Source organism: Rosa rugosa, chromosome 3 (assembly GCF_958449725.1).
Source record: "Rosa rugosa chromosome 3, drRosRugo1.1, whole genome shotgun sequence".
NCBI classification, from domain to species: domain Eukaryota; kingdom Viridiplantae; phylum Streptophyta; class Magnoliopsida; order Rosales; family Rosaceae; genus Rosa; species Rosa rugosa.
In genome coordinates this window covers 55334180-55352742 of record NC_084822.1, presented here as the reverse complement: position 1 = coordinate 55352742, position 18563 = coordinate 55334180, and the positions used below count along the sequence as shown (strand labels likewise).

The following is an 18563-nucleotide window of genomic DNA, read 5'->3' as shown; positions in this document are numbered from 1 at the left end:
ACAAAGGTTTATGCGCTTTGGCAAGAGGGTGTCCCAAATTGTCTCGGGTTTCGCCTAGAGGGAGAGTTTTTTTAACATGTTTCGTTTATAAACTTTAGCACATAATTTACGTACTTAGATTTGAATAATTGTTTCTTCTCCATCAATGACAGATCCCTTGAAGCAATTGGGTCATCCTGCTCTATTAGCTATTTGAATTTGGAATGGTGTTTTGGCATTACGGATAGAGGATTGGGTTTTCTGGCAAATGGGACTGTCTCAAAAACCACATCGGTCCTTGCTTGGTGCTCTAAAATTACTGGTGTTGGGGTCTTGCGGTTGCAGAAGATGCATTAATTGCTTGGAGGACCTGAATTTGGCTCACTTGTCATCAGATGTCACCGTCATCGGAGGTGTGGCAATCTCGGGTTGCCAAACACTCAAGAGATTGAACTTGTACGCGCGGGTCGAGAGTGTCACACCGCACCATTGTTGCTCTTGCTGAAAATTGCCTCAGCTTGGAGAGGCTTGATTTAAGTTGGTGTTCGGTACGTGACTGGAGCTGGTATTCGTAAGTTTTCAAGTCATATGTGCTTAGAATCTCTTGTGTTGCGCTTATATGGTGAGTATCTCAATGCATGTGATGTGAGATACTTGGATGCCCTTCACTAAAGTCTATTGTGGTCGACACAGTGACTAGTTAGTGGCTGCTGCCTCTATTAATGCAACAGAGTACTAGAAGATTCTTGACGGTGGAAGACGTACTAATTAATGTCCGGGTATGGATGAATCGATCCAGCACCTTAATTGCTTGCTATTGCATATTTTGATCTCTTTAACGATCTCTCTTGCATATTTTGATCTTTTTGACGCTAGATTAGCAGATCAATGCAAGTTTATATATGAGTACTATCTATATATTTTCGTGCTGATAATTGCTGAAGCTTTCATAGACACCTTGAGGTGTAGTGTTTTTTGTAGCCATGACAATGCAATTGGTTATCATTCATCAAATTTATTCTGAACTTCATTATTCCTTTCTTCTCGTGAAAATAAATCTGAGCCTTTACTTTGTAATTCAGTTGCATTTTCTCAAGAGTCTCTTTATTTGTGTGTGTTTATTATGAATGTCTGAAGTTGGAATTCCGTTTACTCATCTTTGACAATAACAAAATAAGGATAGCAAATCCTAGATTGGGAAAAGCCCAAGATTGGACTAAGCATGTTTAGGGCCGTCTGGCTTTATCAAATCCCTAGCCCAACCCATTTGACATGTCCTCGCGGGTAGTGCATAGTAGACTACACCATGGGGATGACTCTGTTGGTTGTTTCAGCGAGATGAGTGGAAATGGGAAAACGGTTTATGCAAAATTTCTGTAATGGATGATGAGGATCTGCTTGCTCTAATCGTCAATAAGATTAGCAACCCAGATGATAGAAGATCGTTTTCGGAGGTCTGCAAGCAATGGCTGAGAGTGGAAGGTCTAAACCGATCATCCCTTCGTCTTCTCCGATCCGAATATCTCCATCAGGTACTCCCTAGATTCCCAAATTTACTCACATTTGAAACTTCCAAGCCTATCACTCAAACCAACCTCAAGTTCATAGCTCAAACTTGTCGCGATCTCGAGGCCATCAACCTCAGTACCAAAGATCACCCTCCATTTAAGAAAAGTCCTGACTATTGGGTTGATGGTATGAGCGTTTTGGCAAAGGGGTGTCCCAAACTATCCCGGGTTATGCTTAGACGGAGATCGGTGAATGTTCATCTTACGTTTTTAAACTCAGCACACAATTTGACACATTTGGATTTGGGACATTGCTTGGTCTTGGACGAAGACCTCGAAGCAATTGGGTCTTGTAGTTCGATTAGCTACTTGAATTTGAAATGGGGTCTAATCACGGATGAAGGATTGGGTTTTCTGGCAAATGGTTCTTGCTCGAAAACCCTCAAGACATTGATCCTTGCTCAGTGTGACGAGATTACAGATGTTGGGGGTCTCGCTTTTGCACAAAATGAGCTGCTTGGAGTAGCTGAATTTGGCTTGGTTGTCAAAAGTCACTGACATTGGAGGTGTCGCAGTCTCGGAAATTGGAACACTCAAGAAATTGAACTTGAGTTCGCTGTATAAAATCTCAGACTGCACCATTGCTGCTCTTGCTGAGAACTGCCGCAACTTGGAGGTGCTTAATATAAGTCGTTGTTCTTTGGTAACTGGAGCTGGTATTCGTGCATTTTCAACTCATCCGTACTTAGAATCTCTTGTGTATGATGTGGAACACGTAGTACTTGGGTGCCCTTCATTGAAGTCTGTTGTGTTGAAATCAGGGAGAATTACGTGCATATATGCTGCCTCTAATGCAACTGAACACTCAGAAATTCCTGAGGTTCGAAGATTAATGGGTATGGTTGGATGCAGCAACTCAGTTGCTGTATTTCTTGGGGTGAGCAACTAGCATTCTTTGGTCTTTTTCACCTTAGTTTAGAAAAACAAGTTCAGCATTTGCCATGTTGAAGCTGTTTATAGATACCTTGAGATTTAATGTCTTTTTAGCCTTGCATGGACTATATATGCAGTTTGTTATCTAATTGTAGTAAGCATTTGAACTCTGAATTGCACTTTTTCTCATCTACTAGTAGAAGTGAAGCTGAAGCATTGTTAACCAGGGAATTGCATTCTCTACTGTTTACTCACCACTCATCACCTGTTTGATGAAAAGCCCCTTAATTTGTTTTCGGAGTTTTGTAACCTGTATAGTGCGGTCATACAGATCAAGAGTCTCTTTATTCAGTGGGTTTAAGGAAATCGTGCAAAGTTGAGAGCTCATAATTCCCACATACCTGCCTGCTAACTGAAAATTGCAGTTGTAGTGTAGTGTAGGCTAAATTGCCCGCAATCTTGGTTCAATTTGTTTCAGCCTTACTGTTTGGTTAGAAAGGCCCCTACTCAAGCCAAAAACCAATCTTTCCTGCATAATCAGGCTGAGCCTTACTTAACTCGGCTCCAAACTAACAACAACAACAATGGTGATCTGGAATGGGGTTTGGAATGAGGCTTCTACGTTAAATCTTTCATTGACCTCATCTTAGACACCCGAATTAGTCTTGTATGCGAACTGTCTCAAACAAAGGGATGTTAATCACGCGCCTATTGCCACAGCTGTAGATATATCGGTATTTTGAGAATACACCTTAACGACCAATGTTTAACGATGGCTCCCTGGATGGGATGAGCTCTAACTCTTTGTAAAAATGCCTAAATGAAATCCTGCTTGCAAACATCATCCATGAATGCCATTTCTTTTGGTTTTGGTGCCCTTGATATGCATGTTTCTAATCATGGCCATCTTAATTTGAAGTTTGAACGTATGCTCTCCCTAAACCTCAAAGTTTCAAACCAATCCTGTTTATTTATTATCGGGCTAGGCATATTTATCAAATTCCTAGCCCAACCCATCTGACCAAAAATAGATAACTACATGTCGCAGAGAACGAAACTTCACCCATCATCTCAATTCTCAAGCTTTCAATCTTTCACTACAACGCAAGTCGTCGTCAGTTTCGCTGTTTCAGCCAAACAGAGAAAAAAATGGGAAAAGAATTGGGGAGAATTCCCTTGCTGTGTCACGAAGAACTTGGCCTAATCCTCACCAAGCTCAGCGACGCAGGTGACAGAAAAACCTTCTCCCAGGTCTGCAAGGAATGGTTTCAAGTCGAGGCTCTACACCGATCATCACTCCGTCTTCTCCGACACCAATTTCTCCGTCAGGTACTCCCTAGATTCCCAAATTTACTCACATTCGAAACCTCCGAGCCTGTCACCGACGCTGACGTCGAATTCTTAGCCCAAACATGCCCCCAACTCGAGACCATTGACCTTACTACGTCAGGTCATAAACCCTTCAGTCTCTTGGGGTTTGGTCTAGTGGTGGTAGCAAATAGATGTCCAAAACTATCCAAGGTCTTGCTTAAAAGGAGAAGGTCTATTACTGATCCCGTAATTGTTTCGCTCATAAAGTTAGCACCCAATTTGGCACATTTGGATTTGGGAGGTTGTTATAACATCTCGGATAGAGCCCTCAAAGCAATTGGGTGTTGTGGTTCACTTAGCTATTTAGATTTGGAATCGTGTGGTTTCACGGATCGTGGATTGGGTTTTCTTGCAAATGGGTCTTGCTCGAAAACGTTAAAGACATTGATACTAGCTTGGTGTAAGGGAATTACTGATGTTGGGGTCTCAAGTTTGCAGAAAATGCAATGCTTGGAGCACCTGAATTTGTCCAACAGTTCGAGGCATAAGATCACTGACATTGGGGGTGTCGCAATCTCGGCCATTAAGACCCTTAAGAAATTGAACTTGGCTGCGCTGGCCAAACTGTCCAACCGCACAGTTGCTGCTCTGGCTCAGAATTGCCCCAACTTGGAGGTGCTTGATATAAGTGAATGTAGGTTGTTAACTGGAGCTGGTATTCGTGCATTTTCGGGTCATTTGTGCTTGGAAACGATTGTTTTGCATCGTCTTCATCAAGTTAGCGCATCTGATTTGGAACACTTGGTGCTGGGATGCCCGTCATTGAAGTCTATACTTCTGCATGGTGAGGAGAGTTTGAGCAAGATATTGCCCCTGATGCGAGAGAGCACTAGAAGACTCGTGAGGATGGGTAGCGCTTTTCCAACCTATTCCTCAAAATAGAGGTGGTGGTGATGGCTTGAACTTGGCAAAGGTGCGCTACAGTTTGGTGCTGCTTTGTTGCTTCTGTTCTCAACAACTAGTAAGTTTTTCATCAGCTGAAGAAGTTCATCATGTTAAATATTTCACAAAGACCTTTACATGTACTACTATTTTTGGCCTCGAAATTTCAAAGACCATTATTATCTGCATTTACAGGTTTTTCCATGTAAATGTTCAATTAGCTTATGTTCTTATATGTTTTGCCTCCAAGCAGTTCCATACGTGGGAGTTGCCTAGGATTATTATACACCGCAATTAGGCTTGTATGCCTAAATGTTTTGTAAAAATGGCTGAATGAAATCTTGCTTGCAAACTTAAGTGCTACAGTTCCACATGCCTGATAATAACTGGTCATTACCAGATATGATTTGAGGACCCTTGAGTTTTAGTATAAGAGAAATCCAGATGAACATAAGGCTGATACATATTCCCATTCTGGAATTGCACTTGAACCGTATTAGGCATTTGAATTCAGGATTTGTTGTTTCACCTTAGGTTCATTTTACTTGGCCAGTGTTCCATGAAACACAATGCTTTTAGAAAATTACCTCTTGAAGCATCAGATATTAGTGTCAACTCTAAACATTCAAATGGATCAAGAGAGTTTTGACAAAATTTACGAGGGGTGTGAACATGGGACAGCTACTTGGCCTAATCCTGAACAAGCTTAGCGACCTAGATGATAGAAAATCGTTCTCTGAGGTCTGCAAGCAAGGGCTGAGAGTGTAGGACATAAACCGATCATTGATTCTTCTTCTCCAAGCCAAATATCTCCGCCAGCTACGAAGATTTTTAAATTTAATCACATTGAAACTTCCATATGTAACATAACGAATATCAAATTCGTAACCCGAACTTGTCAGTCTTTTATTCGAAAGACTTTCAAACTATGTTTCAACTTTTTTATTTTTTGTCTGAATGCTATGTTTCAAATTGAAAAAGCTTTTTTTGTTTGTTTTAAATATAAAAAAAAAAAAGAGTACTAGGTTTTTTCGGAACAAAAGAAAAACATAAAACCAATATTCATAGTTTTAGAAAAATAAAAATGGTGAAAAACAGATGTTTCTACACGTGTCGCAAAGCATTAGAAGGAAACTACGTGTCGGTATAATATGTAACCACACCGAAGGATGAAATACCGGTGACTTGACCAGTTTGGTGTTCAAGCAAACAGAGTAGGAAACCAAATCAGAGAGAAAAATGGCGAAAAAATTAGGGAAAGTTTCTTTGCTTTGCGATGAAGAACTTGCCCTAATCCTCACCAAGCTTCTCGACCCAGCTGATAGAAAATCCTTCTCCCAGGTCTGCAAACAATGGCTTAGAGTCGAGGGTCTAAACCGATCATCAATTCGTCTTCTCCGACCCGATTTTCTCCGTCAGGCACTGCCTAGGTTCCCAAACATAGTCACCTTCGAAACACCCAACTCTATCTCCGACACCGATCTCGAGTTCATATCCCAGACATGTCCCAAAATCGAGGTCCTCAACCTTAATTTGGTGACCACGTCGTGGGATCTTGGTCTCAAATGTTTAGGTCTACCGGCTCTGGCAAATGGGTGTCCGAAATTGTCCAAGGTTATACTTACAGGCAGAAGCTCTATTACGGATCAGATATCTGTTTCGCTAATAAACTTGGCGAAAAATTTGACGTATTTGGACTTGGGGTGTTGTTTGGAGGTCTCGGACAAATCACTTGAAGCTATTGGGTTTTGTAGTTGGATTAGTTATTTGAGTTTGGAATGGTGTTGTCAGATCACGGATAAAGGATTGGGTTTTCTTGCAAATGGGTCTTGCTCGAAAACCCTCAAGACATTGATCCTTGCTTGGTGTGAAGGGATTACAGATGTTGGGGTATCGCATTTGCAGAGAATGCATTGCTTGGAACACCTTAATTTGGCCAATTGCGGCCGAAGGATCACGGACACTGGAGGTGTGGCAATCTCGGCCATTTCAACCCTCAAGAAATTAAGCTTGATTGCGCTGGTAAAAGTGTCGGACCGCACCATTGTTGCTCTCGCTGAGAACTGCCTCAACTTGGAAGTTATTGATTTAAGTGATTGTAGACTGACTGGAGTTAGTATACGTGCATTTTCGAGTCACAAGTTGTTGCAATCTATTGTTCTGCGGTTCTGTAATGTTAGTGGGCATAATTTGGAACACTTGGTGCGTGGATGCCCGTCACTGAAATCTGTTGTGCTGGATTCTGAGACTTTAATTCAGATGAAGCCTCAGCTGGGAAAAAGAACTAGAAAAGTTGTGACAATGTGTTAGTGATGATGCCATGATGGCTTGAACTTGTGCAAGGTTGGTGAGAGTTTGGCTGTGCTCTGCTGCTGCTTCTTTTTCCAACAACTTGTAGTTTTTATCTTTTTCCTTGTCTATGTTAAATCGTTGAAGGACCTTTAGAGGTACTACTATTATAGCCTGGAAATTTCAGTTCAATATCTTGTTTACAGGTTTTAATGTAGAGGTTGCAATTTATATACTCCTTATATGTTCGCTTCATTTAGTTCCACATGGGGACTTTGGTTACATTGTTGCTTAGTGAGAACAATATTTCTGCTGGTCTTGTATGAAACTGAATGAAGACACAACAATTAAGAAGAATATAAATTACATAACCTATGGGTAAAAGGGTTTAGTATTATTTTAAGCTAAGACATATTTTGCCATAGTTGGGCACACCGTTGTTGATCTTAAAAGGAATCTTCAATCACCAATCTGGAACATAAGAAAAGCTAAGAACTGTTCCATTTGCTCCTGTGCCTTTCCAGAAGTCCAGCCAAGGAGTTTGTTTCACCAATTAAGAAGAACACTTGCCCCACTTCCTCTATTGTTAGCTCAATATTTCTCCTTTGCAAGAATCAAATCACCTTCCCGACAAACCTGGTTAAAGGTGCTAAGCTTTTGGACTAAAAACCGCATTTTGTGAAGTAATCTTCAAATTTATAAAGAAGTATATATTAATCATGCCTCCAAGTTACTCGAGAGCTTTATCTTGCCCGTTTCTTCCCATAAATTAACCTGCTCAAGGCTGGTCTTAAGATTCTATGGACCTAAAGCGAGCGATCAAATGTGTTTTCTATGAAATTATAGCAAACAGACGACTTTTTTTTTTTTTTTTCATTGGAACGTTTACCCGGTTATCTATTGTTTTCAGAAAATTACTTCTTGATGGATATGATTATATGAATAAGAACTAAGAAGAGCATACAAAATGTAACAAGGGAGTTGGGAATGGGACAGCATCTGGGCTGAGTTCATAGTGCGAGATTAAATTTGGGCCAGGAAGATCTGGGCTGAGCATGTTTAGCCCAACCCACTTGACAGAGAGCATCCAGTTGGTTTGGTTCAGGCATTCAGCAAAGAGAGTACCAAGCCAAAGCAGAGAGAAAATGGCCAGAAATTTAGGGAGAATTTGTTTGCTGGGTGAGGATGAACTAGCCCTAATCGTCAACAAGGTTAGCCACCCGGCTGATCTGAAATCGTTCTCGGAGGTCTGCAAGCTATGGTATTGATAGCTAAATTAAAAGCTATTGATTTTCCTTATTCTCCTGCAAATATGTCAATCGTAGTATAGAGAAATAAGGGTCTCCCGCAGAGGATTAAGTTAAACTAAGTGCTTCAACAAAAGTCACAAAAACGTGACTGCAGTTCCTACTGAACAGCAGTCAAAAGACAAACTACGAATCTAACCAAAACAACCCAGAAAAATATGAAAATTTACAGAGACGTACTAGACACACAAGGCGTCCAGCACACAAAATTTGGTGAATTTCGGAGTTGATTTGCTATGGAAATAAAATACAGAAAAACAGAGAACAGAAAGAAAAACGAAATTGAAGCAGATTTGAAGTTGGTTGATATCAAGATAATGAAACTAGCTAGGAAGGAAGTATCCACCCCCAACAATCACACACAACACACTTTGTCCAATTTGCTACCAATTAACTTAGTTGAAGACGCTCAGATTGGCTCGGTACGCTTGAACACAACCTATTACCCTTTCTTACTTTGTATGCTAGGCAGGAAGTGCTCTACACCTAGACTATTCCCAAGTAATGCAACCTAAAGGTACGTTTATTAGATTAAACATGCAGAGATCATTAAGTTTGAAAAGAGTTTGAGCAATCACTAGGCATCGCAAATAACTTAGAGCCTTGCTAAACCTAGGGTTTTGTTTACTTGCTAGTGAAAACTACCAATTACTTCTCTAGATAATTTGAGGAATCCAACTATTGATCCAGGCATCAAACAATCAAAGTATTAGAACCCTAGCATGCATACTAAGTAGGCCTCCAAAGCACACAAACATAGAATTCATCAATGAGAAATCGGTAAACAAAACCTCAACTTTATTAATTGGAAAACAAATTGAATGTCAAAGCATGTTATGGATCATGTCTAGGGGCTTCAACTGCCCCCTAACTACTGGAAATTTAGTTACACATAATGGAAATCAAAAACACAAAGGAGTTCATGGAGGAAGAAGACAACAAAAATCAGAAAATTGGAAAATACGGATCAGTGATCGATCTCTGGCGTGCAGCGATCGATCGTTTCTGGCAAGGTTGTAGTTATTCTTTTTCTCAAGCTCTTGTGCGTCTCTCCTTTTTCGTTTGTGAGATCCCCCTTTTCTTAAACGTCCAATGAGAGATTTTATTCAGTTTGTAACTCTTTCCTTCTTTCCTTTTGGGACTCTAACTCCATGATTAATGTTCTGATTGATTTAGAATTCATTGACATCCTTCTATCCAATAGGTGCAGCCAAGAGGATTAATTGCTGAATATCTTTTCCTTCATATTGCCTTAAGCTTCCTTGATTCATCAAGAGTCCACAATTCTCCATCAATTGCACATATCTCCTTCCTTTTGCTCTTATTTCTTTCCTTACTTCGGAAAACCTAATAAACATAAAAACAACTAAATTAACCAGAAAATTAATAAGATAAACTAACAAAGTAAATATGGGAATTAACAACATTATTATCGCATAATTATGCTCCTATCAGGTATAAAGTGGAGAGTCTAAACCGATCATCACTTCGTCTTCTCAGTCCCGATTTTCCCCGTCAGGTACTCCCAAGATTCCCAAATTTAGTCAAATTCAAAACATCCCACTCCATCACGGACGATGATCTGGAATTTTTGGGCCAAACTTAAGGTCCTCAACCTTAATTGAACTGGTCATATATGTTTCCGTCTATTAGAGCAAGTTCACCCGTTGGGTCACCAGGTCACCCACTATTCACTATTTTTTAGTGTTAATTTCACCCTCTGGGTCACGGGCACAGTGTATTTCGTATCCTAAGTCACCCGGAGTCACTTTCTGCACCATTGTGACTTGCAAAGTGACCTGGTGACCCAGGCCACTATGAAAACTGTGTCTGTGACCCAGAGGGTGGAAATTAATACTAAAAAACAGTGAATAGTGGGTGACCAGGTGACCCAACGAGTGAACTTGCTCTTAGGCGTAGGTCTACTCACATTAGCAAATGAGTGTCAAAAGTTGTCCAAGGTTATGTTAAATTGGAGAAGGAGTATTAATGATTCCGTACTGATTTCCCTTACAAGTATAGCAGACAACTTGACACATTTGGATTTGGGAGGTTGTATTAAGGTCTCGGACGAAGCTCTCGAAGCAATTGGGTCTTCCAGTTCGATTAGCCATTTGAATTTGGAATGTTGTCTTCTGGTTACGAATCGCGGATTGGGTTTTCTAGGAAATGGGTCTATCTCAAAAACTCTCCACTACAGCAAAATTGGTATTTTACGGCACATATTTTATGGCGCACATTTGACGTGTGCCGTAAAAGACTGTCATTTACGGCGCACATCTCATGTGTGCCGTTGGAATGTCTTTATTCAGGTCATTCACGGCATGCATATTATGTGTGTCGTAAATTTAGTTATCTATTAACGGCGTGCGCAATATGTGTGTCGTAAATGAGTTATTTTATTAATTTTTTACGACTTACTTTTCAAGCATGCCGTAAATGAGTTATAAAGTTTTTTTTTTTTTTTTTTGGATCGAAGTATGTTAGTTTTAGTTTTTTTTTTTCTTTTTCTTTTGTTGTGATTGAAACAAGAAAAACACAAAAGAGGGATCTGATTTCAATCTTCCTTCTTCCGAGATCTAATTGATTTCATCTCATAGTCCATGGACTCCGACTCACCGACTCAATGGTGGTTCACCGTTCACTCCCTCACCGCCTCTCTCTTTTTCCGGCGACCTCTGTTCTCTCTAAAACCTCTCTCCGTCCGTGAAAGATCGGCGTCCGATTCAAGCTCCATATAACCCCTACAACAATCCTTCGCCCTTCTCTCACTACCAAAACCATTCCTTCACTCTCTTTCTCTCTCTGCTCCACCGCCATTGCTTCTATTTCTCCCGCCAAGAAGGTAATAGCACTACTGCTCCTCTGGTTTTGTGTTTTGTGAGAGTGAGAGTGATTTTGAATTTTTGCAAGTTCTGGTTTCGATTGCAAATGGCACGGAGCCGATGGAGGCGGTGATCGTCGTCGATGTTCTGCGCCGAGCCGGAGCTGATGTCATTGTGGCTTCTGTGGAGAAGCAGCTGAAGGTTGAGGCTTGTCATGGGGTTAAGATCATCGCTGATGCTTTGGTTCAGAGCCGTCCCTTGACCAAGGCAGCCAAGGCAGTGGCCTTGGGCCTCAGTTTGGGGAAGGCCTCCATCTCAAAAAAAAAATATATATATATATATATATATATATATATATGTGTGTGTGTGTGTGTGTGTGTGTGTGTGTGTGAGTGTGTGTGTGTTAAAAAAAAAAAGATAGTAAAAGAAAAAAGATGTAGAACTATAGTCTGTAGAAGACGACATTGAGGTCAATGAAATCAAACCCGTGACTCCATGAGGCCTCAAAATTTCCTCTTTTTATTTTGTATTTGTAAGTTAAACACCCCAAGCTTTTCCCTTTCTCCATAACTTTGGGATTAGAAAAGAAGATAACCAATTAAAAGTTTTGCTCTCACCCTCACTAATTTGGGCAAAAATGAAACATTGGCTGCTGAAACATGAATTTTTGATTCCCCTCTGATTATTTCAAAGACAAACGGTAACATTTCTTCCTTTTATGTCTATTTAAGCCATTGACAGACTCTCATAGACGCAATAGAAGCAATCTTTCTCTTCCTCTTACTCAATTTTGAATTTCACTCTCTATTCTAATTTCATAATCATAATTCAGATGGTTGATACAATTTTAACAAACGTCAAGGCCTAAAGTCCAAAATTTTGTGGTTAGAAAATCAGGTTCTAATGTTCTTTATCGGCATTGTTACTTTTTATTTTGTTTATATAATCTACTATGTATTAGTTTGAACTTTGCTTTGCTGACATTTTTTTTTTCAATGGACAAAATTATTAGGAAGGTCTCTCTAAATTTTGCCTTAGGCCTAGCTCACTTTGTCACCGGACGGCCCTGCTTTGGTTTCGCACTATGGCCAGAGCTCCTTCGATCTCATTACTCTACCTGTGAGTACTCAGTCCCTCTATAGATGTGTCCTGAATCAATGAATGTATGTGTTCTTATGTGTGTATTACAACTTTTAATTTGGCAGCTTTTGTTTGATTGCTTAAACACCTGATAGAAAAGAAAGACGAAAGCGAAAACTAACAACTAAACCAAAAGAATAGTAGGAATTGTTGAAGTGGTTACTGGAGAAGTTTGCTTATTTGAAGCAGATGTATTTAGCTTTGTGGTTGTTCATGTCATCCAAATGAGTAACAAGGGTCATTTGGTTCATAGCCGGCTTGTGGTTAAAAGTTAATAATCAACTAAATGGAAAGCTGCCATTGGGGAAATTCAAGGCATCGATTGGATACCTTGTATGGAACTGTCTGAGGAAATTGATTCGTATCATTCTTAAGCAACCAACTGTTTCTTTATCGTTATTTTCCTCAGATGAGCCCATGTCTTTTGATAGAACTATGCATATAGTTTGATATAATCCATAACGTATAAGAATGGAGGAAGCCTTTTTTATCTATCTGTACTTGCATTATTCTATCTTAGGAGTTTCTCAAGTGTGCGTTATTGGTTGCTTATTGTAATTGAACTTGACTTTTGGCTTTTCATGCTATAGGGAGGGATGTCAGGTGCTACCAATCTTAAGAATATTGAAAGCTATGAACATATACTCGAGACTCTTTTTCATCTGTGCCATGGTTGTGTGTATATGGTACATTGGTACGTAATCCAGCCATCGCAAATGAGAAGATAACATATTATCTTCTCATCCTTATCCTCATAAAACTCACATTTACTAGTAGTATAACTGCAAGGATCGATAGTCTTTGTTCTTTTTCTGCGAACTAGTTGTGTAATTTTGCAACATGATCTCATCATAACCATGAGCCTCTGATTATGGGCAAAGTTTGACTAATATTTAAAATTTCTCGTAACCATACCACTGGCAATAATTTTGTCAATGTTTGTAGTAATAGTTATATATCTTTTTCTTGATTGCCACCTTCTGATCTTTTGAAATTATACTGCTTTATCCATGTGAATGATGGTGGGCTGCTGTTTCACGATATATACGATTCCTTTCTGTCAATGTTTGTAGTAATAGTTTTGTCCTTTCTGTTTTTTTACAGTTGTACGTTCTATGATGTTTGAGATTCTTTGTAGTCATATTGGACTGATGCTTGATCTGGTAAGGTAGTAACTAATAGTATAGATGGTAACAAATGTTATCTCAGAAGAAATTGTTCATTGTTTGACGGCTATGATTATGGAAAATAAGTGCACTTATGTAGAATGGGAAACAAGGGAAGTAGTTATAATTGGAATGCTGTCAATTGATTGAAATTAGAAGTGTTTCAGAATAGAGACATTGCATGTCTTCTACGATGTAGGAGACACTTGAACCAAATGATTGAATATCTCTGTTGACTCAATAGTTAAGCTATTTAATATAATATTTTTGGATAAGAATTACAGTGTACACGCATAACTTATATATTGTTCTGGTTCTCAGGTTTCTAGATGCCAATTAATGGAGCTTTTCTTTATCCTATGTATGGTCATGAGGAGTTAGAACAAGCCTTTTGCCGCCGTGCTGCTGTTAAAGGTTGTCTTCAAGTTAGTTCCAGGGTCAACTGGAAGTCTCTGTTGCTTGATTTTTTTTTACAAAAAGAGTATCTAAATCAATAAATCATAAGGCTGTTTATATATGTCTCCTTTGTTTATGTAATCATTTTTGCCTCTGTGTATCTCCTAGATTTTTTGAATCACTTCACTCTTTTGAGCATTACTTCATACTAAAATTAGTTTTACTAGGACTAATAAATAAACAAGTATATAGAGGTACTGTAACTACATATGTACAGCTGTGATGCTTTACCTATGCCCGAAATCTCGATCATACAGGTTCTGCGAAGACCAGTGATTTCTCTGCTTATGTACAAGGTACAGGAGTGTAGTTATGTTTGTTTTCTCTCTAAAATCTTTATTGAGATAGAGTAATTTTGGTAGCTGAAAGTTGCCATTACTGATTCTTTAATGGCTTGAGACTTTGCAGGATAGTGGGCAATATAAGGGTGTTAGATTGGTTTCAGGTCAGGATTTGTTCAGTCATCCCTTCACGGTGCCACTGCCATCAGCTTCATCTCCACCAGTCCTTCCAAAAGAAAGTCTGAAAGGTGATAAAAGAAAAGTGGCCAGGGGAATATGTATTACAACAAGATCCTTGAAGCCAGATATATGAAACTTATTGCTTGTGTATCCTCCTAGATGTAAGACTTCACTCATGAATTCTTTTGTAATATGAAGTTATTTAATTGATATAATTTACTACATGAATGCTTTTGTTTACTATGCTTGAATGAAATGGTTTAATTGAAAGCATTGTCTATTAGAAGAATGAATGAAGACATCTTTTACGACACACAAAAAGGTCTTTTACGGCACACAATTAAAGTTGTAAAACATATTTCACGGCGTGCAAAAAAGTGTTTTACGACATGCAAAAAATATTTTTTACGGCACACATTTTGTGTGCCACAAGAAAAATTTATCTTTTACGATATGGTCTTTTACGACACGCTTTTTTGTGCAGTAAAGTTGTCTTTTACGGCGCACATTGTGTATCGTAAAAAATCAGTTTTACTGTAGTGCTCAAGACATTGATCCTTAATGGGATCACCAGCATTACTGATGTTGGGGTCTCGCATTTGCAGAAAATGCATTGCTTGGAGCACCTGAGTTTGGCTGACTGTTCGCAACCTGAGATCACCGATGTTGGAGGTGTCGCAATCTCGGCCATTTTAACCCTAAAAAATTTGAGCTTGTGCAGGCTGGGCTGAGTGTCAGACCGCACCATTGTTGCTCTAGCTCAGAATTGCCCCAACTTGGAGATGGTTGATTTAAGTGACTGTGGAATAACTGGATCTGGTATTCGTGCATTTTCAGGTCACGCTTGCTTTTACAAACTATTGTATTGCGCTTATGTGAAGTTGGCGCATCTGATTTGGAACACTTGGTGCTTAGCTGCCGGTCATTGAAGTCTATTCTGGTGCACCATAAAACGCTAAAGCAGATATTGCCTCTGATGCGAAAGCGGACTAGAAGATTTGTGAAAAGTGGGTTACTGGAGAATATGGTGGAGGTTTCAGATTTAGCTTGGTGAGAGCTTAGGTTGATCTCCGCCTTATTTTTCCACATCTAGTAATTTCATCTTTTGGAACCTCAGCCGGAGAAGTTTATCCATGTTAAATCTTTCAAAGACATTAGTGTTTAGCTGCAATTTCTGTTCAGTATCTAGTTTTATCTATAATTTCAATATCTGTATTTTCAGGTTTTCCATGTAGAGTTGGAATGTATGTTCTTTTTTGGTTTAGCTTCATGCCTTCATCCAGCCCATATGAGCCTGTAACTAGACTCATGCGAGATGATCAGCTCTAACTGTTTGTACCTAAATGAAATCGTGATTGCCAACGTTGCCTGAAATTTTAGTAACCGGGCATTTTAGCTAGTGTTTTAGTAAAATGAGTACGTTGCAGCCGTATTTTTGGGAACCGAATTGGTAAACATATTCACTGGTATTTAAGCTAAGCATATGTGTGTTTTGCATCGATCCAATTCTTTTTCTTCAACTTTTAGACCCAATTTCCCCTCCCTGAAAGTGGCTGGTTGGGTTGGCAAGGACCTACTTGAACCAAATACCCATCTTACATACAGTCATACATAGTTCTAGTTGACAAAGGCAACTGATATGAGCTGCATATTTTAGTCCTCTCTTTTTTTCCCGGGCAGAAGAAGTTCATCCAGGTTGGACGTTTCTAAGACTTAAACGTAGTGACTTGAGTTAATATCTGGGTAATACCCAATCACAACAGAGAGAGCGTGGCAAAAATACTAGGGCATATTTATTTTCTTTGTGACAAAGAACTTGGCCTAATCCTCACAAGCTTAGCGACCCAATTGATAGAAGATCGTTTTCGGTGGTCTGCAGGCAATGTTTGAGAGTTGAGGGTCTAAATCGATCATCCATTCGTCTTCTCCGGCCCTATTGTGTTCCTCAGGTGCTGCCTACATTCCCAAATTTAGTCACATTCGAAACATCAGTCTGTCACCGACACCGATCTCATATTCATTGCCCAAACATGTCCCAAAATCGAGGTCCTCAACCTTAATTTAAAACGACGTCTTTCGATCTTTGTCTCTTACGCTTAGGCCTACCAGGTCTTGCAAATCGGTGTCCAAAACTGTCCCAGGTTATGCTTGGAGGGAGAATGTCCGTTACGGATCTTGTACCTATTTCGCTAATAAAGTTGGCACATATTTTGACATATATATTTGGACTTGGGAGGTTGTTTAAATATCTCTGACGAGGCCCTTGAAGCAATTGGGTGTTTGAGTTCAATTAGGAATTTGTATTTGGACAAGTGTTACCGGATTAAGGTTCGTGGATTGGGTTCTCTGGCACATGGTTCAATAGTTCATGCTCAAAAGCCATTAGTCCTTGCTTTCAACCGCGACATCACTGATGATGGGGTCTTGCTTTTTCGGCAAATGCATTCTTGGAGCATCTTAATTTGGCAAACTGTTCGCAATTTAGGATCACCGACATTGGGGGTGTGGCGCTCTCGGCTATTTCAACCCTCAAGAACTTGAGCTTGGAAGAGCTGTCCAGAATGTCGGACCGCACCATTGTTGCTCTTGCTAAGAATTGCCCCGCTTGGAGGTCCTCGACTTAACTCGATGTGGAATAACTCCAGCTGGTATTCGTGCATTTTCTAGTCATAAGTGTTTCTATTGTTCTGCGCTTTTGTAGAATTGGTGTCTTTGATTTGGAACAGTTTGTGTTTGTATGCCGGTCAGTGAAGTCTTTCGTGCTGCATCATGAAAGGATATTGCCTCTGTTGCAAGAGAGCACTAGCTAGAAGATTGGTGAGGATATATTAAGTGGCAGTGATGGATTGAACTTGACAAGGGTTTAAGGGTTTGATACTTTGATCTTTTTCCTTAGCCGGACAAGTTCATCTACTAGTTTAATCTACCATTCAATATCTATGTACAGAATTTCCATGTATATTCTTCTTTTTTTTTGCAGTGACTTCATTAAGTTCCCATATGAGGGAGCAGAAGAACTTTTCTTTCGTGGAAAGTTTCAAAGACCTAGATGTAGTCCTATTTTAGCTTCAACAATTCAAGTTGGTACCTGCTTATCTACCATCAAGGTTGCAGATACTATTTTTGTGTCCAAGAAGTTGCAAAACTTTTTTGTACACATAAACTCTGAACACAGATTACTTCATTGACCATGAAAAATATGAATAAGAGCAAATGCCTGGCTCTAACTAATTGAGTTAAGTAGGTCTTACCTGAGCTGAAACTCCTTCCATCATACCTTAACTCTCGTAGTTTTGATCCCGTAGATTCTGGCCGATTTTCTCATTAAGCGAAACATACGAATCAGATTGATTTCTTACCTTGTGTCCTAAGGCAACAAAAAGCCATGCCATGGACAAAGTGACAAGCAGCTAACACATGCAACTGTATGCCCAAATTGATCTTTAGTGAACTCGTCCTCTGTTCCAATCTACCAAGGACAGCCATGGGAAGCTAAAATGGGCTTCTAGAACTTAGGGTTCCAATCTAACTATATAAGCCTACAAAACCCAGTCTAAATCTATCCTATTCAACTTTAGGATTACAGCTAGCTTAGTTCTGTCTGAGAGGCAAAAATAGAGATAGGGTTTACATTTCAATATGGAAAGACCCTAAATTAAACATAGTCAAACAGTGTTTTTTTATCATCAAAACCGACCTCTCAAGAAATTTCATAGATTGCAACCAAATCCTTTTGGATAGAATTCAGAAGGTAGGTATTAGTGAAAGGACTAAATCTAGATCTTCTCTGGTCTAAAGGACTGAGGGGTCTCTTTATTTTAATTCAAGTCCATCTGTCAACAGCTTGCAAATTACAACAGTTTTGTGCACTTGTATAAATTAAGCAACTTGTAGACTTGTAGATTACTAGCTAGCTACGTAGGTAGGTAGATTTGAACCTTGGAGATTTGGAGGACTTGGTTTGAAACTACTTGACAAGCAAGCATTGTTTGATTGTTATTTAGTCATAGTCACAGATGGTAGGACTTTATTTTCTTTTTCTGAGTGGCGCTGGGAGAGAAATATATATACCTTTGCCTCTTTGGACTCCCCACAGCACAAAAGAGACGGTTTAAAGAGAAATTAAAACAAGGGAAATGGTTGAAAATAAAATGTTGAGAGCATCAGAATATTATAGAAAGGAAAATAGAAAAGTAGGTACCAACTTGAATTGTTGAGGCTAGATGGAGTGTGCAGACACTCCAGG

At 39.5% G+C, this 18563-nt stretch overlaps 3 protein-coding genes and 1 pseudogene across 3 annotated transcripts; all 4 read left to right on the top strand.

Annotated features, from left to right (window-relative positions):
- Nucleotides 1-1358: 1358 nt before the first annotated feature.
- Nucleotides 1359-2436, top strand: LOC133737970 (F-box/LRR-repeat protein 3-like). The gene is made up of 2 exons (XM_062165422.1): nucleotides 1359-2037; nucleotides 2120-2436. Exons 1-2 carry the CDS (start codon nucleotides 1359-1361, stop codon nucleotides 2434-2436), a joined length of 996 nt encoding a protein of 331 aa, XP_062021406.1.
- Nucleotides 2437-3569: 1133 nt separating this feature from the next.
- LOC133737969 (F-box/LRR-repeat protein 3-like) lies at nucleotides 3570-4673 on the top strand. Its single transcript, XM_062165420.1, has one exon. The coding sequence runs from the start codon at nucleotides 3570-3572 to the stop codon at nucleotides 4671-4673; it is 1104 nt and encodes a 367-aa protein (XP_062021404.1).
- A 1239-nt stretch (nucleotides 4674-5912) lies between these two features.
- Nucleotides 5913-6983, top strand: LOC133737968 (uncharacterized). The gene has a single exon (XM_062165419.1). The coding sequence runs from the start codon at nucleotides 5913-5915 to the stop codon at nucleotides 6981-6983; it is 1071 nt and encodes a 356-aa protein (XP_062021403.1).
- Nucleotides 6984-8099: 1116 nt separating this feature from the next.
- Nucleotides 8100-15536, top strand: LOC133737967 (uncharacterized; annotated as a pseudogene).
- Nucleotides 15537-18563: the final 3027 nt, after the last annotated feature.

Coding starts and splice junctions, on each gene's coding strand:
- LOC133737970 (XM_062165422.1), top strand. CDS start 1,359: ATGGATGATGAGGATCTGCTTGCTCTAATCGTCAATAAGATTAGCAAC. Junction 2,038..2,119: donor ATTTGGCTTGGTTGTCAAAA/GTCACTGACATT, acceptor ATAAAATCTCAG/ACTGCACCATTGCTGCTCTT.
- LOC133737968 (XM_062165419.1), top strand. CDS start 5,913: ATGGCGAAAAAATTAGGGAAAGTTTCTTTGCTTTGCGATGAAGAACTT.
- LOC133737969 (XM_062165420.1), top strand. CDS start 3,570: ATGGGAAAAGAATTGGGGAGAATTCCCTTGCTGTGTCACGAAGAACTT.